At 31.3% G+C, this 19436-nt stretch overlaps 1 protein-coding gene across 2 annotated transcripts in view; it reads right to left on the bottom strand.

The window, feature by feature from the left end:
- LOC145322714 (putative aminopeptidase PLBD2) overlaps positions 1-19061 on the bottom strand; it is a 30415-nt gene extending 11354 nt beyond the window's left edge. The window contains exons 1-10 of one of the 2 annotated variants that reach the window (XM_080164941.1): positions 18926-19061; positions 15455-15507; positions 12167-12229; positions 11850-11900; positions 8956-9015; positions 3389-3448; positions 2824-2898; positions 2591-2651; positions 2257-2373; positions 1609-1705 (exon numbers count right to left, since the gene is read on the bottom strand). In XM_080164941.1, the coding sequence (XP_080021067.1) occupies positions 1609-1705; positions 2257-2373; positions 2591-2651; positions 2824-2898; positions 3389-3448; positions 8956-9015; positions 11850-11900; positions 12167-12229; positions 15455-15507; positions 18926-19043 (755 nt within the window). In that variant the 5' untranslated portion in view covers positions 19044-19061. Of the gene's footprint in view, positions 1-1608; positions 1706-2256; positions 2374-2590; positions 2652-2823; positions 2899-3388; positions 3449-8955; positions 9016-11849; positions 11907-12166; positions 12230-15454; positions 15508-18925 lie in introns of both variants that reach the window. The other variant, XM_080164942.1, reaches the window with a different exon arrangement.
- Between the last annotated feature and the right edge of the window lie 375 nt (positions 19062-19436).

The raw sequence follows: 19436 nt of genomic DNA, 5'->3' as shown, positions 1-19436 counted from the left end.
AATTAATGCATAAATCCCTTTATCAGAATCAATCTTTAAAACAGAAGAAAAGTGCAAAAAAATCGTTTTTCCATTGATTTGTTTTGGATTTGCATATCTTTTTGGTTCACCAGTTTTTACCCAAAATGCTGTTTTTGAGATCTTGTGCTTCATTGGTGCTGATTAATAAAAAATTAACGGTGGAAACTTGTAACCAAAAGATGCATCTACATTTTATATTTACAGTAAAATCATCCTAAATGAAAATTTAAGCTGCTATTCTGCAACTTGCTTGTTATCTACTATGTCAATCCCCTTATACCGGAATGACTCTTTTCTCCCCTAGGAATAAGTTTCAATCCAACTCCATTTTATTCATTGTAAACACAAGGGTGTTCATCCCTGGCTTCTGGTTGCACAGAATCCATCTATCTATCCATGTCATCCCTTTCAAACATAAGACAACAGAATTTCAAATATATTTGGAAAAGGATTTGCATTATAATAGATGGATGGAGAGAGATGGGGGTGGGATGAACAAATGTTGTATATGAAGAACCTTTGTTTCATATCAAGGATTATGTTTAAATAATGTACTCTATTTATCATTCTTTAGTTACAATGTAAAAATGTATGAATTCAAATAACCTTGAGGGGTTTAAATGCTTAGTACTAAGTTGCTCCTTATTCTTCAAAGAAGACATTATAAAATGGGAATTGGTTAATTATTTTTGTACTAAACAATTCTCGTAACAAAAGTTTTAAGTAATTACAGTATAGATTAAACATGGTGGTTTTCAACATTAAATTCAGAAGTGGTGAGCTATCTTACCTAAGTTATTCTGGTAGTTTTTTCATGTATGATAAAATGGCAAGTGATGTTATACCTTATTATACCTAAGTATGCTGTGGTAACTGTTTTAGGTATCATAGCATGCAAGATGAAAATTAAATAAACCTTTGTCAGATTTTAGATGAAATGAGGATACTCTGGTAGCTGTTCCAGGTATCATGGTATGTCAGGAGATCTGAATTTTACTTGAGCAAACTTTAGTAGCTGTTCCAGGTATCATAGGATGCCAGGAGGTTAGAATTTTCTGGATTTTATCTGAGCATACTCTGGTAGCTGTTCCAAGTATCATGGGATGCCAGGAGTTCAGAATTTTACCTGAGCAAACTATAGTAGCTGTTCCAGAAACTCTAAATTTTACCTGAGCATAAACTGGTAGCTGTTTCAGGTATCATGGGATGCTAGGAGGTCAGAATTTTACTGAGCATATTCTGCTAGTTGTTCCAGGTATCATGAAATGCCAGGAGGTCAGACTTTTACCTGAGCATACTCTAGTAACTGTTCCAGGTATCATGGGATGCCAGGAGGTCTGAATTTTACCTGAGCATACGCTGGTAACTGTTTCAGGTATCATTGAATGCTGGGAGGTCAGAATCTTACCTGAGCATACTCTGGTAACTGTTCCAGGTATCATGGGATGCCAGGAGGTCAGACTTTTACCTGAGCATACTCTGGTAGCTGTTCCAGGTATCAAGGGATGCAAGGAGGTCAGAATTTTACCTGAGCAAACTCTGGTAGCTGTTCCAGGTATCATGGATGCCAGGAGGTCAGAATTTTACCTGAGCATACTCTGGTAGCTGTTCCAGGTATCATGGGATGCCAGGAGGTCAGAATTCTCTGGCAACAGTCTAATCAATGCAGAACATCTTCCATTGCCTGAAACCATTGTAAAATGTAAAGTAGTAATGTTTTTGGTCTTTTGTTGGGATTTAAATAACTACTAAATGAAAATAAGATCTCAATTCTTCGAAAGCTTCAAATAGGCCCTTGGATTATTTTAAGATATTTTTCTGTTTTTTTCTACTATTTAAATACAGAAAACCTAGAAGCTTGGAGAGCAGCCATTAGTTGTATAAAATTGATATAATAGTTATTTCTCGAATTGTATGATAAACGGCTTTCCGCGGATATAAAATGTACAATTATAAGATTAAAACTAGTTTTTTTAGCACCGAGGTGCCGAAGGCACCGGCTAAAAAAACTGGTTTTAATCTTATGATTGTACATTTTTATATTCGTAGAAAGCTGGATATAATACGATGCTAGACATAGTTTTTTCGTATGGATGAGAACCGGTTCCTATCCACCGGATTCGAATGAATACGAGAAAACATATTAATATTTCTATCTCCAATTTAATGAACCTATCCCTTTAAAAAGGACATGCAAATCTTACAAAAGCTAGACCTATCCTAGTACTTAATTACCTTGGACTTTGAGAGGCATCTTTTGTTCAGGATCGTTCAGGGCAGACTCTAAATCTTCAAGATCTCCGAAAATGTTCATTGTCAGAATATCATTGAAGGTTATAGTCTTGTTTTGACCTGAAATTGCAACAGCTTAAACAATTTAACTCCAAAAAAAAGTTGGATACAAGAAAAATAAAAAATTTTTTTAAAAACAAAACATTTATTTAAATTCTCACAATAAAATTATATGTCTATCTAAGATAACAGCCAAGAAAATCAGTTTTCCCTTTGGTGTTTTGGACGTACTGAAGTACGGACGAACAAAGTAAATTAAAGATTATAGATATTTTACCTTTCATAGCAGTTTGATAACCATGGGCTAGGCCAGACATTTGGTCAAGAAACAATGAAATCTAAACAGAAAAGATTATTATTATTTTTTCTATACTGTAAATTTGTAATGGGCGAAACAATAAAAGAAGATTTCATCTTACACGAGGACTAATATACACTCAGAAACGTAAAATGGATCAAAACCAACCTACCAGCGGTAATGAGATAAAAATATATACTGTTCATATTTACCTGATGCCAGTAAGCACTCTTGGTTGAATGTTGTCTTATCTTACTCCTGGTCCAAACCAAACTCTCATCAATCCACTAAAAAAATATTATACAAAATACCATTACAGATTTGAGTATGATTCTTTTCCGCTGGAAAAATATTGGTTATTTATATATATAACATGAATAATCCTCCTGCATTTTTCTTCCCCCCTTTAGCAGCGAAGCCAATCTATAATTAAATTTGTCTGTTCGTCATTCAGTCTATAACGTTATAGAAAAAATATAATTTATCTAGACCAAAATTTAAGGTAGACTGATTTTTTGGGGGTGGGGGATTGGTGAAGATTACCATTATCAGAAAAACATCCAGTATATAAATTAATGGTACGTCAGCCTGTCGGTCATGCTACAAAAGACTTATTCTTTGTTTATAAATGATTTATGATTTTTTACAATATTGAATATTCATCCTCCTATGCTTATTTTTTTCTATATCATCCTATTTATTTATGTGATAATTTATGGATAAACTCACCAACAACAGATAATGAATTATAGAGTATCTTTGTAATTACATGATAACCTTATCAATTGTCTGACAGAGCTTCTCTTTTCCATCACAGCGTCCAACAATTGTATTCTGTACATACAATTACAACTCATACAAGAGACATTAAAAAGGTGCCAACTACATCAGTTATGTCAGGCGTGTGATATTAGACAATTATAAAATTACAAATGCTCGCCTGGGATTTAGGGTTACCTTGAATAGGTAAATCCTAGAAAGAAATTGTTACTAGGCTAAGCAAAGAAAAATTTATAAGGATTTGACCTATTTTTAGAGTAATAAAGGAACAAATTAAAGGTTAAAAAGAATATGTTGGAAGCAACCAATCAAAATTCCCTAAAGGTACCCAAAGTTTTTAAACTAACGAATAAGATTACATGGTTATAAAACTTTGGTTACCAGTCAATTACCCCCCCCCCCACCTCCTTCCCTGACTACTCATTCAATAAAAATTCTTTAACAAATAAAAAATAATATTTTATTTTCATTTTATGTATTGATTGTTAATACACTTTGAGTACATTTCAAAGAAGAAAAGAAACGCAAATAAATGTTCTGAAGAAAAAAAAAGTTTACAACAAATAAATCATTCTCCAAGTTGAGTAAATTTACTTTTAGAAAATATTGCAATATTGTTCATCAAAAACTTTTAAAAATTTATGATGAATTATGAATTACAGAATACTGAGGATACAAAAGTATTGGATCATGGGCTGTTCGTTTGTTCGAAATATGAAACAAAAGATCTCTTAAACGCGATAAGGTTTGATTTACAAGGAATCTGTATTCGGGAAAAAAGGAAGGGAGGGGAGATTGAACTGTAAATTACACCGGTACCCATGTTTTATAACCTATTTGTTGGCTTAGCAAAATTTGGGTACCTTAATCGAATTTTGAATGGTCGGTTTCCATTAAAAATTTATAAACTTTTCCAATCAAAAATTTAAATCAACAAAAATGTAATTTTTTCATAATTATGTGGGTGTTTATAGATTGTTTGTCTCAAGCAAAAACCTACCAAATCATCTATCTGTGCTGATGATTTATATTTCTTTCTTTTTACAATGCCTAGACAGCATTACAGACAGATCAACAGACCCTATAACACTCAATACACAACCCCTAGTCTAGACTCTTTATCAAAAGCCGCTAAAGCAACGACAATTTTGTCCGTAAGTAGCGCAGCAATCTTATATAAACTTGTAGTACTATTATGACATGCCATTACTCAAATAATCAACATGGACTTTTGTCGACTTCATGGCATGAATAAAAAATGGTCATGGCTGACAAAATATCGGGGACATTCTAGTGACATTTTAATCACATAAAATTATTTTTAATCATAACACAATTGTTTTATAAAGAAATAAAAGACTGACATCCGGACGTACATATAGATATTAATGATTATATAGTAGCTGCGCTACTTATAATGATATTGTTGTTGTGAGTATTTCTATGGGAAATGGTCAAAATTTTGAATCTAAAAAAGATATTTCACTGGTTTACTTCACACGAATTAAAGGGATTTTTAAATTTTCACGACTGGGTGAATCCTTTGAAAAGAGGGCGAAGGGTACTCTCTTACATTTATCTGTCTTTTTATAAAAAAATAGGTTGAAACATTAGAGTAAACACTAGAGGGGGAAGGGGTTTAATAACTGTATCTCCTCATCGCAACGTCCTTGTGCCGTCTCTCAATTTGGTCATTGAAAATCAACCAATGGTGTCGAGAATATCAACACAGCCCAGTAGCAGAAAATAATTTGCTAGCAGACGAAAAAGATCATTGAAAAAGGGAGGGATGTAGTTATCTATACATCTATACTATACACAACTGTTGAAATTTAGGTGGATTAAAGTGGGACACTTGCCATACTCAAACCATGTTCTTTGTTGGTAAACATTTACATTTACATTTATCTTTGTATCTTATATTGAAAATAAAATAAAGGGGTTGTTTTCAAATGTCTAACCCCTGCCAAGACTATAACTGCAGTGCCCTAACCCTGCAGGACCACCCTATACCCTATATAACCTTACCTGACGTAAAGTTATAAACAAACCAACTAACCCTCCTCTTTATTTCCAATTTATTTGAAAATAAGAAGGAAAACATCCCTAAAACAAGGATGACAAAATCCATAAGTAGCAAAGCTCGAAAATTATGAATGTAAATCGGAAAAAAATTTTACTATAGAGCAGTGTCATATAATGAAAGTTAATCTTGGTAAATAGGGAAATCACCAAACCTTTAAAATCTCGCAACATTTAAAATTACTAAAACTTAAAAATCTAGATATTGATCTAGCACCACAATTAATAGACAAATCTTCATGATACTTGATCAAAATATGTAGAACATGAGCAAATTCAATCCCTGATAATTTCAGCCTTCGATCCTAAATAGGAATAGAAAAAATCACGAAAACCTAAAAATCTAGGAATCGATCCAGCACCCCAATAAAAAGACAAATCTTACTAAAAACTTTGTGGAATTATGTAGAATGTAAAATTAATTAAGCCCTGAAAATGTCAGCCCTCTATCTTGCAAAGTTGAGAAAATCGTGAAAACTTGAAAATCTAGAAATCGATCTAGTACCCCAAATAAGAGACAGATGGACAAAACAATGTATAGATTAGATGGGCATATGTCATAGGAATCTTCACTTAAAACTTCAGCTGTCTATCAGTAATAGGAGCCGAGAAAATCACGTTTCCCCCAACTTCGTGATTGACGGACAGACGGACATTGTGAATTATAGAGTAGCTTCGCTACTAAAAACATACGAGTATCTATCATACAGGTAATAGTTTTAAGAAAAAATATTGACTACGAATCATTTTACACCTGGGTTTATCTTGATCCACTGGGAGTATAATAGGATTTATGCTTTATACTCACTTACACACACACAAACACACACACACACACAACCAGACTCACACCCAACTCCAAAAACACACATACACAAATAGAATCACACCCAACTCCAAAAACACATATTTGCCCACCTAAAAAGTTACACACACACAAGCATAACAGATTAAATTTAGTACGAAAATTTTGCAAGTACAAAACAAAATTTGTAATATTACCTTTTTTAACATTTTTATGAAACAGAATATTTACTATACAGGCTAACATGCTTTTTAGTACAAAAATTAAATATTTTACACAACTTCTTAATTTTTTTAGGTTTATTTTCATAATTAGCCCAGAAATGATAAACTAATCAAACAGCATTTGTTATGGAAAATGGAATTATACCAATTTAATTTGAGAACAGAAAAACTTTGCTGATAAGGACAGTAAATTATTTGTTTATAATTTTTAATTGAAAAACTTATTTAGATTTAAAATTTAACAATCATGACAGTTTATTTCTTTAGATCTTTTACATAAGTATGGACTTAGTAGAACTAAAAAACGGATCTCGGTAACCACTGAACCGATTGGATTCTACTCTTCAGGGAATATACTTACTGGTCCTGTGGAAACCCACAACCCCCCCAAAAACAAAAAAATATCTCCCCCGCCATTTTTAAGCAAAGAAGATATAGTATAGAATAGAATCCAGGTAGAAGATTCTGCCTGGCTGGCCTGAAATAAAATTGGAACTTTTGAAAGCCCTAAATGGCTACAAGGCTTGTAGTAAAATCATATGATTTCAGATATTAACGAGAAATGATATGAAAAATAAATGCCTTTTTTAATAGTATACTAAAAGCCATACAGCCAATCGTCCAGCCATATTTGTCCTATTCACAATAGATTAAAAACCTAATAGTATTAGCAAAACTTTAAACAAAAATTCATTTCAACATGAATTTAGTAAAAAAATGATTTTAAAAATATTTGGTTAAGAAATAATGATCACAGCATTTGTATTAGGGTTGCGCATGAATTTGTTTACAAAAAATCCTTAGCAGCTGATTTTTAATTCTTTCAAGGTCTGAGAGTAAAAGATGTTTATATCCAATTATATATTTTTAAGTATTTTAATTTAAATTATTATCATAAATTATTTTATTAATTGTTGAGTTATACGCAAGTTGCGTCATAAAGTACATTGACAGTAGTGAAATGTAAACAATATTAGATAAACATAAATTTAATTTCTATGCAGTAGAGACATAAAGTTAGAGGAAAAATCTAATACTTTTCGATATATTTTCATTAAAAAGATATTATTTCAGTTTTGTCCCAACTTGACATGTGTACCATTCAAGTTTCATATTATGTTATTATTGCGCAAGCGCAACTTTTCTTCAATATTCCCTAAAATATTTGAGGTTTTCATTTCTATTCCTCCTTATTCTATGTTTTTAAGGCAATTAATTTAAACATAATGTAAAATAAATGGTTGCAGCACCAGATATACTTAATATTTTTTTTAATTTCCTTTTGGGGCACAGCCCCTAGAGGCTAGAGGCGAATCCGCTAGTAGATATTTAAATTAGTGAAAATGCTAAAAGCAAGATCTCATTTCTTAATACAATTATCTAGAATTAAAATATCTTAATTCTTAATACATTTGTTATACCGGATTAAGATCATATTTCATTGTAACCAAAACCGATGAAGTATGGTTAATCTATTCTAAATATGTAGGTCGTGTTCGTATTTTAATGCATTTCATTTCATTTTCAAGATTATGGAATAACCATTGTAATAATGATTTATTAACCCACAATCAACCAATAAAAAAATTTATAAAATATCTAAAAGAATCTTTGTTATCAAGCCTAACTCTAGTGTGTAACAACCTATTATGTCAAGAATGTAGATAAACTTATATTTCTTTTCAATATTGTTTAAAATCTGATAAATTAGTTAAAATTTATTTGTTTAAAATTTCTTAAATTTCTATTATTGCAATAATGGTGTGAGACTTGTATGCCCTAATCAATCCTTCCTATTATCATTCTTTCCTCTCCAATATGATTTCATCTATTGCTTATTATCTTTTTTTCTATTTTTTTTGTCTTACTTATATGGCCTGTATGAAAACAATGTGTGAATACACATCACTGCATATTTCCTACTTATTAGGAAACTGCCATTTGGGAAGAATTTTTTTTTATAAATTAACCATATCAATGAAATTTGACTGTATATATAAAATTATAAATGTATATTATACCAGCTCATACCAATAACGAAATTAATTTGGAAGAAAATCACGAAACCTATACGTGTTTTTCAGCTGTCGTTGAAGGGCAACACATCGTAAAATTGACGACCTCTCCATTTGCCCCCCAAATATTATTTTAGATTTATTTTGCTTGTTGGTTATACCTTATTCCTGATATTATACTCCTTTAATTCATTGATTATTGTTGTTTTTTTCTATGTATGTACACCCAAGAATAATAAATCTAATCTAATGCACGGTTCGAAAAAGACAAGAAATACACCAGGTATTTTTACAGGTGTTTTTTTTTCAGGCGCTTCAGGTTATACCCATATATATATATGTATATAAGGAGCCTCCAATAAAGAATATCCTAATTTGATAAGCCATTACAGAGGTGTTTATTAAAATTTTAGGATATTCATTTGTGAGTTGTTCCTGATAATACATGTAGAGAAGCTTACTGGTAACATATCCCTCATAATATCCAGCACCATAAGCCTAAATATGATAATATGATACTTTATAGTTCACTGGTAACATATCCCTCATAATAGCCAGCACCATAAGCCTAGATATAATAATATGATACTATATAGTTCACTGGTAACATATCCCTCATAATAGCCAGCACCATAAGCCTAGATATAATAATATGATACTATATAGTTCACTGGTAACATATCCCTCATAATATCCAGCACCATAATCCTAAATATGATAATATGATACTATATAGTTCACTGGTAACATATCCCTCATAATAGCCAGCACCATAAGCCTAAATATAATAATATGATACTATATAGTTCACTGGTAACATATCCCTCATAATAGCCAGCACCATAAGCCTAAATATAATAATATGATACTATATAGTTCACTGGTAACATATCCCTCATAATATCCAGCACCATAAGCCTAAATATGATAATATGATACTATATAGTTCACTGGTAACATATCCCTCATAATATCCAGCACCATAAGCCTAAATATGATAATATGATACTATATAGTTCACTGGTAACATATCCCTCATAATATCCAGCACCATAAGCCTAAATATAATAATATGATACTATATAGTTCACTGGTAACATATCCCTCATAATAGCCAGCACCATAAGCCTAAATATAATAATATAATACTATATAGTTCACTGGTAACATATCCCTCATAATATCCAGCACCATAAGCCTAAATATAATAATATGATACTATATAGTTCACTGGTAACATATCCCTCATAATAGCCAGCACCATAAGCCTAAATATAATAATATGATACTATATAGTTCACTGGTAACATATCCCTCATAATAGCCAGCACCATAAGCCTAAATATAATAATATAATCCTATACAGTTCACTGGTAACATATCCCTCATAAAAGCCAGCACCATAAGCCTAAATATAATAATATGATACTATATAGTTCACTGGTAACATATCCCTCATAAAAGCCAGCACCATAAGCCTAAATATAATAATATGATACTATATAGTTCACTGGTAACATATCCCTCATAATAGCCAGCACCATAAGCCTAAATATAATAATATAATCCTATACAGTTCACTGGTAACATATCCCTCATAAAAGCCAGCACCATAAGCCTAAATATAATAATATGATACTATATAGTTCACTGGTAACATATCCCTCATAAAAGCCAGCACCATAAGCCTAAATATAATAATATGATACTATATAGTTCACTGGTAACATATCCCTCATAATAGCCAGCACCATAAGCCTAAATATAATAATATAATCCTATACAGTTCACTGGTAACATATCCCTCATAAAAGCCAGCACCATAAGCCTAAATATAATAATATGATACTATATAGTTCACTGGTAACATATCCCTCATAATAGCCAGCACCATAAGCCTAAATATAATAATATAATACTATATAGTTCACTGGTAACATATCCCTCATAATATCCAGCACCATAAGCCTAAATATAATAATATGATACTATATAGTTCACTGGTAACATATCCCTCATAATAGCCAGCACCATAAGCCTAAATATAATAATATGATACTATATAGTTCACTGGTAACATATCCCTCATAATAGCCAGCACCATAAGCCTAAATATAATAATATAATCCTATACAGTTCACTGGTAACATATCCCTCATAAAAGCCAGCACCATAAGCCTAAATATAATAATATGATACTATATAGTTCACTGGTAACATATCCCTCATAAAAGCCAGCACCATAAGCCTAAATATAATAATATGATACTATATAGTTCACTGGTAACATATCCCTCATAATAGCCAGCACCATAAGCCTAAATATAATAATATAATCCTATACAGTTCACTGGTAACATATCCCTCATAAAAGCCAGCACCATAAGCCTAAATATAATAATATGATACTATATAGTTCACTGGTAACATATCCCTCATAATAGCCAGCACCATAAGCCTAAATATAATAATATGATACTATATAGTTCACTGGTAACATATCCCTCATAATAGCCAGCACCATAAGCCTAAATATAATAATATAATCCTATACAGTTCACTGGTAACATATCCCTCATAAAAGCCAGCACCATAAGCCTAAATATAATAATATGATACTATATAGTTCACTGGTAACATATCCCTCATAAAAGCCAGCACCATAAGCCTAAATATAATAATATGATACTATATAGTTCACTGGTAACATATCCCTCATAATAGCCAGCACCATAAGCCTAAATATAATAATATAATCCTATACAGTTCACTGGTAACATATCCCTCATAAAAGCCAGCACCATAAGCCTAAATATAATAATATGATACTATATAGTTCACTGGTAACATATCCCTCATAAAAGCCAGCACCATAAGCCTAAATATAATAATATAATACTATATAGTTCACTGGTAACATATCCCTCATAATAGCCAGCACCATAAGCCTAAATATAATAATATAATACTATATAGTTCACTGGTAACATATCCCTCATAAAAGCCAGCACCATAAGCCTAGATTTAACACAGTTTCAATTGAAGTATTAATATGATAAACCTATAAGTAGGTTACAACTCTTATTTTCTCTATTTTTATTTCTTAACCATTAAATTAAAAATACTAAAATTTTGTAAAAATTTATAATTGAATACATTTTGCTAATCTAAATTATATATTGAGCTAACAAAATAACAAAAGGTTGCAAGAATGAAGAATTTCTTTTAAAATTCGATAAAATATCCTATTTTGTGTCATCAAAAATCTTAAGGAAATGGAAAAGTGTAATGGAAATATTTACCCTAGCAAATTTATAATAATATTATATAACCTGGAGTTTATCAGAATGAACCTTGTTGGAAGCCAGACTGATGAATCCCCAGCCTGTTCAGGATGTGCATTCACTTCCTAATAAGTCTCATATTATCAAATCATTATTAGGTTAGAGAGGGGATGTCATTGGACTGTAAATATTAGCTGATCTCCAAAGTATCATAAAAAACATTCTCTCATTTATTGGATTGCAAAACTATTATTAAATCTTGATTGGGTTGTACAACCCAGAAGTGTACAATTATCCCCTAACATCCCTTTTTATTTTATTGTTATTGAGTTTTTTTTGTGAAAATTGCGAAAGTGAAGGTACACTCCTGTAGAGTTGACTGAGTTCTTGTATTCACCCTTTACCAGCCAGTCCTCTGCCAAACCAAACTAAAATAGTAAATTTTTACTATCAAGCCATCTGCAACACCAAACTAAAATAGTACATTTATCAGCCAGTCCTCTGCCAAACAAAACTAAAATGGTAAATTTTACCAGCAAATCTACCAAACCAAACTGAAATATGAAATTTTTGTTCTTACTTTATTATAACAGCTGAAATTGCTTACAACCAACCCATTGAATGCATGACCTTTGACTGGAAGTTCTAGCTGTGACATTTGTGCCTGATTTGGGCCAAGTGATTACCCCTATTATACCATTTAATGTTGTACATTTGACATATCAGCAGTATGTACAAATTTTATTGTCTTTAGGTATGATATGGTTTGGGCCATCCCCGGCTACCAGCGGATTCGCTCAGCAGCAGGTTAAATCACTTTAATATAATTAACTTGCAGAAAAGTTAGAGCAAAAACATCTTTCTTAAGCTGAAATATCCTTTGATGTATAAAATTACTTATACATAATACTTGGAATTACTTAGGCACAGATCTTTTCCAAGGAGGTTAGGAAAACTTTTATTAAACGGCAAAGCATGTTCTATACAACTTGCTTTCACTTAATCTGCAGATATGAAACTATACATTTCATTTCGACTATGTAAACTCTTAGTTTGACCTATTCTAAGCAGGGAGGGAGGGGCACTGGACTGTAAATTACACTTGTACCCAAAATTTTACAACTACATTATCTTCTTTGGGTACTTTTATTGAATTTTGATTGGCTAGTTTTAAACTAGTAGTGTCCTAATTGTGCAACAAATAATTTAATCTAAAAATGGGTAATTTTGTTTTTCATAAATGGGGATGTTTATCAATTTATCGTGCATTGTCTTATTTCTAAAGATTTCTTTTAATGGGACCATTATGGGGACAGATATTTTGAGTATTTGACATTTTCTATGATCTAGGATTGTATTAGTTTTAAATGTTTATTTCATTTTATCTTTGTGTGTCATGGCCGTTTACAGTCTTGTTTCTTATCAAAGCTAAGAAAAGGCAGAATTTAGTGTAAATTGAATAAAATTTGAATTCTAAACCACGAAATTTTGTGGAATTTGAAAGAATGGGTGGATAGTAGGACTATATACCAGGGAGGGAGGAGGCATTGGGCTGTTTATTACACTAGTTCCAGAAGACTAATGACTTCAACAAACTTGGGGACTTTCTTTTAATTTTGATTGTTAGTTCATTAAGTTGAGTGTTCAAATATTTCAACCACTAATTGTAATCTACAGAAGAGGTAATTTAGTGTATTTTCTTTGGCGATGTACATCAATTTTTTAGTCATTGTCTTATTCCTTTAGATCCCTGACTATATATAGGTTGTATGTTCTATATTCCAGAACTCTTACTATTCTTCATTCTTTAGATGGCGTGTCCAACAAACGGCCTTTTCTTGGATGTTTGTTAAACGTTTGAGCTTTCTACGAATATAAAAATGTACAATCAAAAGATTAAAACCAGTTTTTTTAGCCGGTGCCTTCGGCCCTCGGGGCTAAAAAAAATAGTTTTAATCTTTTAATTGTACATTCTATATCCGGGGAAAGCGGTTTATAATACGATGAAAGAAATAACTATTCCTTTACCTAAAATGAAATAAGCAAAATATTTTTTGCATACCCTATATCTATCTATGACTTTATACCAGGGAGTAAGAGGACATTGGACTCGACTGTAAATTCTGATGGTACCCTAAGCTTTAATATACACCTTCTCTAATTGGTCAACATAAAAACGTTGGGTACTTTTCAAAAATCTTGATTAGTAGTCAAGCTTTTCTACCAATAATTCATTCCACAGAAGAGCTAATTCTGAATATTAACATTGGGGTTCTATTCCAATTCATTGTCTATTGTCTTGTCCCTTCAGACCCCTGCTTTATACGTACAAGACCAACTATACATTATTCTTTGAATCTTACACATTGAATAAGAGTTAAGGGCGTACATATTTTACAGTTTTGGTGGGGCACGAATGATGATTATCTCTATTAACAAGAATGTACATGAGGAAAGGGTAGTAGGATGTTTACCCCCATACAATATTTTTTCTCGCGATATTTAAAATCGTTCCCACCCCCTTACAAAAAATGTACACCCAAGTTAGTGATGCCATTAGCACGCTAAAAACGTATGAGGGGGGTGGAGGGAAGTATTACCACATCCATAAAAGTAACACTTATAAGGCTTTAGTCATATAGATTTTTTTATCCCCCCCCCCCCCTAAAATTATAATTCCAAGAAACCACTCTCCATATTACTCCAACACACTTTAAATGGGATCATTGTAAAGAAGAATTTGCAGAAAAGTAAGTTTAAAATCAATATTACATAAAGATTTTTAGAAGAAAGATAGTTCATGTTTATATGTATATTGAGTTTTTAAAGTTTTTAAATATGTCATTCCTAAGTCTTAACAATAAATGTATAAGTGTAGATGTGTAAAAGGATAATCCAGACAACTACCTGGACCAAGTGGAGGAGACTCTTTACGTCTTCTAGCATATCGCTTTCTGTTCTTTGTGTTTTTTGACGCTAGTAGCTGATTTCAAAGATTCAATACAAAATTGGTACAAGGTCCCCACTTTGCGGGCAGTATTACATATAGATCATGTCCCCTCTATACTCTTACTTTAATGTCTCAACAAGGATAAGTGAACACTAAAAAAAACTTATAATTATTTATTGTATAGATGCTTTATAAAATTCTTTAAAGTTTTTATGATATAGACTGATTATTGCATATTGCATCTTCACAAATTAAACATTATTAAACCTGCCCTTAATGAACCTCTTTAAATTTTGATATGCTAGACTGTTTAACACATACATATTGCAAGTAGAACATTTTTCCATCTTAAATCATACTAATTTCTCGTCCTTTTTGAAATTGAATGCATTAAGTTTGGGCGACTGTTTTAGTTATACATTGCATTGTATTAAAGACAGCTTTCCACGGCTGTAAAAAATATAAGATTAAAATAAGTTTTGTTAGCCCTGAGATGCCTGGAATTTATTTAACGATTTTAATGATTTAATGATTTTGATATTCTTTAAAAATTGTCTGTAATACAATGCTTTACATGATTTTTCAGTATATATGGCTGAGAACCTATTCTAATCCTGCGGATATTAATCGTTTTCGAAGCCATATTGGAAATACATTACATTGGTTATAGAGTAGCTGAGCAACATAATTGAAACATACTAACCTCGTCCGTATTAACTATTTGAAAGTTTCCATCGGAATCCAACTCCAGATGAACTGAAAAACAAAAACGTTCTTTCAATCTAGTAAACACTACCATTTAGGGTTGTGAGTGCACAATAATAGCCTAAAACCATCCCTGGACCAATGTGAAGTTTTCCTGTATTAAGGTTTGCGATATCTACACGGTCAGACAAAAAGACTTTATATAAAAGAATGACTCAAAATATCAAAATTGTTATGGTTGACAAAATATCGACATGAATTTTTTTGAAACGACTTTTTTTGTATGGTATATAAGTGGTCGTAGCAGACATACAGTGTTTCAAGAGAAATGCATTTTTTTTTTTTAATTAATTAGGCATGGAAAATGAAACAATAATATAAAATGCTTTATAAATTTGGAGAACTTATTTAATTTTATTTCACAAATATTTAAAAATGATTGTTTCGACAGATCATGCCTTAAAAACCGGTTTTTCCAAATGCCTTATTTTTGAAGATTTACAGAATTAACGGTTGTGGAAAAAATGTGCTCATTTTTAAAATTAAAATTACGCTGCTTGTATTAACATTAGAAAAATGTTGTGCAAACTGTTAGAATCATCATAAACTCTAATTTTTGGAAATATAAGTGCCATTTTTGTGCTATTTGTAGTTTAGGAGCTACGTTGAAAAAAGTTTTAAGTAAGTTAGAACATTTTACCACGTAGCTCCTAAACTATATGTAGCACAGGAATGGTTCTTATACATCCCAAAACTAGAGCTTATGACGATTCTTGTGGTATACATAGCATTTTTCTACTATTAATACAGGCCGTGCAATTTAAATTTTAAAGATGTGCACATTTTTCCACAACCTTTAATTCTGTAAATCTTCAAAAATAAGGCCTTTGGAAAAACCGGTTTTTAAGTCATAATTTGTCGAAAAAAATAATTTTTAATATTTGAAACATAAATGTCCCAGAACAGGTTTTCCAAATCTATAAAGCATTTTATATAATTGTTTTATTTTCTATGCATAATTAAGTTTTAAAAAAACGCATTTCTCTTGAAACACCCTGTATAATCGAAATGACGATATTTTAACGAAATCATCATATTGCTGTATTATGAAAACACCAAATAATATTTTTACAAAGAAAGTATTTTCTTTTCAAAAAAGTTTTCTGGGTAAAGAAATAATCTTGATTTTGATTATGCATGATATCAAAAGTTCAGGAAGGAAGGGGACAATGGGCTGTTTGTTAAACTAGTCCCCAAAGTTTTATAGTAACGTTTTCTTATTTGTTGGCTTAGTAACTTTGGAGCCGTTTCATGAGTTTGGTTGGCTCTTTAAGTTAAGTGTCCAAATGTTTAACCACTAATTGCAATCCACTGAAGTTATAATTTTGTTAATCATTAATGGAAATTTACAGCAATTAATCTTCCATTGTCTTATCCCTTAAGTTCCGTATCAAATATATTTTTACAAAAGTATTATCAGTATATTCAGTAGACTATAAAAGTTTTTTAAATTTTTAATCAATATAATAGATTTGAAATCTGCATAAAATTTTAAGGATTTTTTATAAAATTAGTTTTTTATATAATTCTTTATTTAAAGGCGCAAATGCAAATTAAGTTAAATAATTTTGAGATCTGTGATTGGTGGATTGAAAACTATCTGCGCTCTGATTGGAGAAGCTTAAGTGACGTACATCATTCAACCAATTAGAGCGTAGGTAGTTTCCAATCCAGCTATCCTATTGGTCAAAATTTATTAACTCAAATCGTATTTGCGCCTTTAAATAAAGAATTATATAAAAAACGAATTTTATAAAAAATCCTTAAAATTTTATGCAGATTTCAAATCTATTATATTGATTAAAAATCTTTCCAACTTTTATAGTCTAATATTCCAGGGAGTAAGGGAGGGGACAATGGGCAGTTAATTCAATTTTATAGTTGTGACCCTTTAAGGTTGAAAACCCAGATATTTCCAGATAAAACAAGTATTTGCAAAATAGCAACCTTTAGTGGAAATTTTTGACTTTTGGAATTGTTTTTAATTCGAAATGCACCATCCTTAAACTGATGCATTACTACAAGCCTTTGATTCTAGAGATCAAAACCCTTGTTTACAAATCATTTCCATAATTGTTATTATTTAAACTTCGGAAAATTAAGCAAACATACCATTTTACTTTTACAACTTCTTTTACCCAAATTTTTTTATTGTATTTATAAAAAGCTTAGACATGAAAAAGCCTTTAAATAATTATATTACAAAACTTGCTAAAACAATTTCATTCCTACAGAACTTTTAACTCAAGTTATTTCATTTAACGAAATAAAAATGAGATACCTTGCGTCAAAATTTCATACTACATAAATAAGATAGTTGAGAACATAAGTACATCTTAATTTTAAAGATCTTAAGGTTTAAGTAACATATCTTAGGATAACTGGTAGCTGCGCTCCTAGCATCCAGGACAGAAAAATAAAATAACACCATCTTGAGATTTTAATGATAAACAAACCTTGAACAACTCAGGACTTCGTGAATTTTCCCTAAAATTTTGAAATTAATCGGATCATTAATTACATAAATATTAAGCTAAAGACAAAAAACTTTTGCCTTTACATTAAATCAATAAGAAACATCTAACATGTCTAAAGTAACGAAAAGAGCTAATCGTTACGGACGTACAAATGTGCGGGACCTAATTATAGGAAGACTTTGCTCATAATAACTAATAATCTTAATATAATTTCTTTCTACAACGCACTAATCGGAATGAATTAACATTAAACAAGAATTAGATATAAAAAATGTAATGATTCAATTTACAAAATAATTTTCAAAATCAAAATATTCTGTCTGCTTGTTATTGTTTATCTTTTTGTTGACGCGCTAGTTTGCCGCGAGATTATGCATGATTTTGCGTGACGTCATTCATAATTGGTCCCCAAGATTGGTTAGAAACTGCTAAATTCTTGCATGTTCCCTTTAAGCCAGTCCCCAAAGTCTGAGACTCCTAAAAATTGAATATTCGATCCATTGTCCCCTCCCTTACTCCCTGCTAATATTCAGTACTTTTGAGATAAAAGTTTTATCTTCGGGCAAAAGTACATGCAAAAGCAATGTAAACTTTATCACAAAATAAAACAAAGAAAATAGTAAGGCTTTTAAAAAAATCTTAGATGGAAGGATTTGGAAAATGAAGGAAAAAATATGTATAAATACAATTACCATTTTAAGAATTAAGAGGGTGCTTATCCTCAAAGTGCCTAGTGGGCATAGAACCTCTAATTTGTTTCTTTATGACTAACCCCTGCGTGGGGCCCCAACCCTGCGAGGCTTATAACGACCAAAAAAAACATCATCAAACAATCACACCCCACCTAATTTTCAATTTATTTCATAATAAGTAGGAGAGAGGGGTTTTAGTGCTCGATAGACACATTGAGGGAAAATACTGATTTAGCTTACCCTTGGAAGTAATATCCAGACTCTGGGTATTACAAGCCACCTGAGATATGGCGGCAAATATTAAAACAGCCACAAAAATACTCCGCTGCCCGCGAAAGGCAGCTGCCATTCTTGTCATTTCTAAAACCTGCAAATAAATTAATAGGGGATTGATTAAAAGGTATTAATATAGCTACCTATCATCAGGGTACGGGTACATTTCTTCTATAATGATATTTTACATTAGTAAAAATTATCATCTGATAAACATAATTAAATTGACTAAGCTTTTCCCAAGGGCAAAACATCAAGGTTAGAAAAAGGTCACCAGTTAAAGTACAACTATCATCTTTAAATAATTCTTTATATTACACTAGCGGCTACGCCCCTAGAGGCCTCTAGTGGCACTTTAAATGTTTTTGTTTGTTAAAGTTTATTTTTTATGTACGATACTACCTTATTTGACGTTGAAGTCTCCCCTAAATTTTGAAAAATTTCGATTTTTTTGTCATTTCTCTTGGGAGGGTGGTGG

Source organism: Acartia tonsa, chromosome 6 (assembly GCF_053477335.1).
Source record: "Acartia tonsa isolate MP-2025a chromosome 6, ASM5347733v1, whole genome shotgun sequence".
In the NCBI taxonomy this organism is placed as follows: Eukaryota; Metazoa; Arthropoda; class Copepoda; order Calanoida; family Acartiidae; genus Acartia; species Acartia tonsa.
Note: the sequence above shows the minus strand (reverse complement) of the source record. Positions and strands in the feature narration are given on the sequence as shown.